The sequence below is a fragment of the Chlorocebus sabaeus genome, chromosome 6, assembly GCF_047675955.1.
Source record: "Chlorocebus sabaeus isolate Y175 chromosome 6, mChlSab1.0.hap1, whole genome shotgun sequence".
Classification (NCBI taxonomy): Eukaryota; Metazoa; Chordata; class Mammalia; order Primates; family Cercopithecidae; genus Chlorocebus; species Chlorocebus sabaeus.
This window is the reverse complement of record NC_132909.1, coordinates 21,855,109-21,861,560: the sequence shown is the minus strand read 5'-3', so window position 1 is coordinate 21,861,560 and position 6,452 is coordinate 21,855,109. Positions and strand designations below refer to the sequence as shown.

Genomic DNA, 6,452 nt, shown 5'->3' with positions numbered 1-6,452 from the left:
GATTGAGACCATCCTGGCCAATGTGGTGAAACCCCGTCTCTACTAAAAATACAAAAAATTAGCCGGGCGCGGTGGCAGGCGCCTGTAGTCCCAGCTACTTGGGAGGCTGAGGCAGGCGAATGGCAGGAACCCGGGAGGCGGAGCTTGCAGTGAGCCCAGATCGCGCCACTGCACTCCAGCCAGGGGGACAGAGCAAGACTCCGTCTCAAAAAAAAAAAAAAATTGGCCGGGCGCGGTGGCTTAAGCCTGTAATCCCAGCACTTTGGGAGGCCGAGACGGGCGGATCACGAGGTCAGGAGATCGAGACCATCCTGGCTAACACGGTGAAACCCCATCTCTACTAAAAAATACAAAAAACTAACCAGGCGTGGTGGCGGCGCCTGTAGTCCCAGCTACTCGGGAGGCTGAGGCAGGAGAATGGTGTAAACCCGGGAGGCGGAGCTTGCAGTGAGCTGAGATCCGGCCACTGCACTCCAGCCTGGGCGACAGAGCCAGACTCCGTCTCAAAAAAAAAAAAAAAAAAAAAAAAAATTAGCTGGGTGTGGTGGTGGGTGCCTGTAATCCCAGCTACTCGGAGGCTAAGGCAGGAGAATCCCTTGAACCTGGGAGGCAGAGGTTGCAGTGAGCCAAGATCTCGCCACTGCACTCCAGCCTGGGCCACAGAGCAAGACTCCATCTCAAAAAACTAAAAATAAAAAATAGTCACTATTTGGCACTAGTAGCCCAGTTGAATGCTAAGGGTGGAGGGTGTGATTCATCCTGGCATTATGGGAAGTGTCCATGACAACCTTGGCTTTAAGCTGACTTTGGCCACAGGGTCAATATCTGCCACACTGCGTCACATCCATTATCCAACAAGGCACCTGAGCCCCAGAACCCTCAGCCCTGCCACATTCCTCTTGCTCCTGGGGTTCCACATTTTCCAGCGGCTGCTCAAGTGGAGGAGGTGGAGCAGATGACACTGACAATGGGATACAGGATAGAAAGTGCTAGGGTAGATGCTGATGGGAGTGGCCCCCTGCCTATGGATCTCCCACTACTGCCCCTTTCCCCCTCTACATGGCCTGACACTGTGACCAGGAGGAGGCTAAGTTAGGAGATCTTGTAAACAGTGGGGAATGTAGATAGGTAGGATACTCAGTTGGGCACTGCCCTGACATGGAGTTAGAGCGGGGTGTGCTGGACCATGGTGGGAGGAGGCATTAAATCTTGAATTAGAAGACCTGAACCCACCCCAGCAACTTCCCCACCCATGTAACCAATCTGTGTGGGGCATTTGGTCAACCTTGATATTATTGCTATTATTCATTCATCCATTTAACAAGCTTGTACTGAGCGTCTGCTTTGAGCTGGCACCGTGCTGGGTGCCTGGGATACAGCAGAAACAAGACAGACAAAGTCTGGGTCTCATGAGGCTGATGATCCAGTGAGGAAGAGGGATGAGAAACCAAAAAAAGGAATATTTAATCAGGTCAGATAGTAGTAGTATTTGCAATGCAAATATAGTACAAAATAAGGGAGCAGCAAGTGAGCCTAGAAATGTGTTACCTCAATGGAAGGATGCCATGGGGGTGGAAGCACTCCAAAGGTAGAAGAGGAAAGCAAGATGCATGGGTGCTGGAGAAGCAGAGTACTCTCAAAACAGTCAATGCAAAGGCCCAAAGCCAGAGAAAGCATCCTTGATGTTAAAACAGCCAGAATTGAGATGCCTAACAAATAAATAGGTTGACTAACTCCAACTGCGGGCTCTCTGGACCCTATGGCCTCTTTTATTGTAGTTATATCTTTGCCCTACAAACATTAAATGCAACGATGTGAAAGTAGAAATAACCAAAATATTATGTGAAAGTTTGATACGTAAAATATTAAAATTAGGTAATCATATAAAATAAAATATATACTACAAAACAGGTACTATTCTATAAAATACAAACTATTTTATTGAAGGAATATACAGTAATAAATAGTACAATATGCTATATAACATACTGTAGACACAATTTCCTATAGTATGTAATGACAGGTGCATATAAAATTAAAATATATAAATCTAGTTATTTACATTTATAAATCTTTTATCAAATGTAATTCAAGTTATCACATGGTAAAATATAACAGTACTTTTGAGATTCATCCATGTTGTAGCAGGTGTCAATACATCATTTTTTTATATCTGAGCAGCCCTCCATAGAATCGGTGCACACAATGTGTTTAATCTCTCATCCACTGATGTACATTTGTGTTGTTTCCTCATTTTGGCAATTATACAATTGCTGTGAACATTGGAGTGTAGGTTTTCATGTAAACAGAATTTTTATTTCATCTAAGGTAAATACCTAAGTGTGGGGTTGCTGAGTCATATGATCAATGTATGGTTTTTTGTTTGTTTGTTTGTTTGTTTTTTGAGACGGAGTCTTGCTCTGTCACCCAGGCTGGAGTGCAGTGGCCGGATCTCAGCTCACTGCAAGCTCTGACTCCTGGGTTTATGCCATTCTCCTGCCTCAGCCTCCCAAGTAGCTGGGACTACAGGCATCCGCCACCTCGCCCGGCTAGTTTTTTGTATTTTTTAGTAGAGATGGGGTTTCACCGTATTAGCCAGGATGGTCTCGATCTCCTGACCTCGTGATCCGCCCATCTCGGCCTCCCAAAGTGCTGGAATTACAGGCTTGAGCCACCGCGCCCGGCCCAATGTATGGTTAATAGTATAAGAAGCTGCCAAACTTTTGTGCAGAGTGGACAGACCATTTTATATTCCTACTAGCAACGCAGGGAAGTTTCCATCAGTCTGTATTCTCGCCAATGTATGGTACATTTTCATTTTTAGCCATTCTAAAACCCCATTCTATAGTAGTATCTCATTGCGGTTTAATTTGGATTTTCCTGATAATTAAAGATGTTCAGCATCTTTTCATCACCTTATTTTCCATTTGTTTTTCATATAACCATATGGATGAATCTCAAACACATCACGTTAAATGAAAGCACTCCGACTCAAAAGGAGATACACATACACATACAAAACACACACACACAATGACTCCACTTATACAATATTATGGAAAAGGCAGAACTATAGAGACAGAAACAGACTGGTGATTGCCAAGGCCTGGGAGTGGGAAAAGGGACTAAAAAGTCTCTTTCACTCATATGGTTTCTCTCCAGTATGAATTCTATGATGTGTAATCAACTCTGACTTCTGTCGAAAGGTCTTCCCACATTCAGAACAGATGTAGGGCTTTTCTCCGGTATGAGTTTTCTGGTGCTTACTGAGATTTGACCTGCCACTAAAGGCCTTCCCACACTCGGCACACACATAGGGTTTCTCTCCTGTGTGAATTGGCTGATGCACCAGGAGCTGAGACTTGGAGGTAAAGGACTTCCCACAGTCACTGCATTCATAAGGTTTCTCTCCAGTATGAATTCTTTGATGAGTAATAAAGTTTGACTTGCGGATGAAAGCTCTTCCACACTCGGTGCATACATAGGGTTTCTCTCCTGTATGAATTTTCTGATGAACAATGAGTATTGATTTCTGGTTGAAGGCTTTCCCACATTCGTGGCATTCATACTGTCTCTCTCCAGTATGAATTTTCTGGTGTATATTGAGGTGTGACTTCTGAGTGAAGGCTTTTCCACAAGTACTGCATTCATAAGGCTTCTCCCCAGTATGGATTCTCTGATGTGTAATCAAGTCTGACCGCTGGGTGAAGGCCTTTCCACATTTGGAACATATATAAGATTTCTCTCCTGTATGAGTTTTCTGATGTGTAATGAGATTTGACCGGTTGGTGAATGCCTTCCCACATTTATTGCACATATAGGGTTTTTCTCCTGTGTGAATTCGTTTATGAAAAATGGAGTTGTGACTTGGAAGTAAACAATTTCCCACAGTGACCACATTTATAAGGTTTTTCTCCAGTATGAATTATTTGATGTGCAATCAAATGTGCCTTCTGAATGAAGGCCAGTCCACATTTCATGCATATATACGATAAGAAAGAAATTAGAGCAGTTCTTTCTCTTGATTGTAATGTTGATTGCATGATTAGATACAATTGTCAAAACTCAGAGCTCTACACTAAAAAGTGTGAATATTACTCAATGTAAATTATACCTCAATAAATATAACATTAAAAATATTTCAGTTATGTCCACACAAAAAGCCTGCACAGATATTTATAGCAGCTTTCCTTATAATTGCCAAAACTTGGAAGCATCCGACAGTCCTTCAGTAGGTGAATAAATAAACCTCCAGACAATGGAACATAATTTGGCGCTAAAAAGAAATGCAATATCAAGCCATGAAAAGACATGGAGGAGACTTAAATCTGCATTACTAAGTGAAAGAAGTCAATCTGGGCCGGGCGCGGTGGCTCAAGCCTGTAATCCCAGCACTTTGGGAGGCCGAGACGGGTGGATCACGAGGTCAGGAGATCGAGACCATCCTGGCTAACACGGTGAAACCCCGTCTCTACTAAAAATACAAAAAACTAGCCGGGCGAGGTGGCGGGCGCCTGTAGTCCCAGCTACTCCGGAGGCTGAGGCAGGAGAATGGCGTGAACCCGGGAGGCGGAGCTTGCAGTGAGCTGAGATCCGGCCACAGCACTCCAGCCCGGGCTACAGAGCAAGACTCCGTCTCAAAAAAAAAAAAAAAAAAAGAAGTCAATCTGAAAAGGCTACCACCTGTATGATTTCAAGTATATGATATAAACGGTAAAAGGTAAAACTATGGAGACAGAAAAAAAGGTTGCCAGGGTTAGAGGGAACGAAGGGAAGACAGCAGAACACAGAGGATTTTTAGGGCAGTGAAACTACTCTGTGTATAACGGTGGATATGTGCCATGATCCACTTGTTCCAAAAAGCGGAAAGTACAAGATACATTCTATGGTGTTACACCAAGAAAGAACCCTAGAGACTTGGGGTGACAATGAGTGTCAGTGGAGGTTCACCAATTATAACAAATATACTACTCTGAGAGGAATGCTGATAATGTGGGAGGCTATGCATATATATGTGGATTAGGGGATATGTGAGAAACCTCTGTAATTTCTACCCAATTTTGCTTTGAACCTAAAACCACTCTAAAAAATAAAGCCTTCTGTACATATGGGTATATGCATATACACATATATGTAAGTACTATAATATTGTTACAATACATATATAAGAGAAATAATCAAAAGTCATTTACAACAAATTGTTTCCCTTCATAAGGCTTGGGCATACGGAGGATAGTCAGATGCTTATGTTGACTGATGACTAATATTAACAGGATGCTCTCATTGGGCCCTGCTGGCTCAGATCCCCTCTATCAGGTGACCCAAAAAAAGTCACTTCATTCTCCCATAATCCCATTTTACAAGTGAGGCAATTGAGGCCCAGAGGAGGTTTCTGTGAAGACTGAGGATCCCTACATGGATCAGTGTTGGCACCAGAATTTGAACCAACATAGACAGCTTTCACTGTTCTGCTCACACCACTACTCATGTAGTAGACAGGAAGCCCAGCTTGTGATCTCCTGAGATCTCCAGATCATCCTTGGCCCACCCTGGGTCCATCATTCCATTGTGCCTTGCGGGGACCTCAGAGGAAATGGTCTATGAAGCTAGGACCTCGTCCTCATCACCATCTTCCAGGGATCATGATCAAGCAAACATGGAGATGCAATTTTGGAGAAAGTACAGTAGCCAAGAGTGACTAAGGCACCTCATGAAGCAATGTGGGAAGTTGGGAATCAGCAAACATTGGATTAACAGGGGCCAATGGGGAGCCAAGAGATACCATCAAAATTTAAGGAGGGGTCAGACACTGTGTTAGTGATTAATGGGCATCAATAGACATTGGGCTAGTTTTTGTTTTTTTAAACTGGGGTCCTATAAAGAAGGGGACAGAAGAGGCTCCAAAATACAGTTGGGAAAGGTGGACATTATGGTTCATTGTAAGCCACTGCCCTTACCTGAGTGAAAGGAAGGAAGTCAACAGCATCCACCGTATCGAAGGCATTCCCACATGCTGGGTTAGGGACAGTTAGATACTGCTAGGTGAGTAATGGGAGATCATTCTGAGGGAAAAATCAATAAGGGGGACCACAAGACATCCTGCTAGAAGTGTAATAAAAGTATCAGGAGATAGTAACCATTGTATTGCAGGGGGCACACCACTGTCCCCGATTCTGAGGATTGTAATAAGTGGTCATCACGCAGAATGGAGAGTGGACCTTACTAGACATGGTCACAAGTGGGAGGAGGTAACAGACATCATGCTAGAGTGAGGTGATTGTAAAAGAGGTAATGAGGAGATCTCCAGAAACTATTTCCTGGAACTGATGAAGTGTGACACACATCTAAGAGTACGGTAAAATGGGAAAAATAGCCAGGCATTGTGGTCCTTTCCAGCCCTAACCATATGGTTGTGTTGATATTCACATAAGTTATTAATCTGTTACATGAAA

At 43.5% G+C, this 6,452-nt stretch overlaps 1 protein-coding gene across 1 annotated transcript; it reads right to left on the bottom strand.

The window, feature by feature from the left end:
* Nucleotides 1–557: 557 nt before the first annotated feature.
* Nucleotides 558–4,416, bottom strand: LOC140711864 (uncharacterized). Its single transcript, XM_073016568.1, is given in 2 exon segments — nt 558–3,853; nt 3,855–4,416. Coding segments are annotated over 2 exon segments (903 nt in total). The 5' UTR covers nt 4,044–4,416; the 3' UTR covers nt 558–3,139.
* Nucleotides 4,417–6,452: the final 2,036 nt, after the last annotated feature.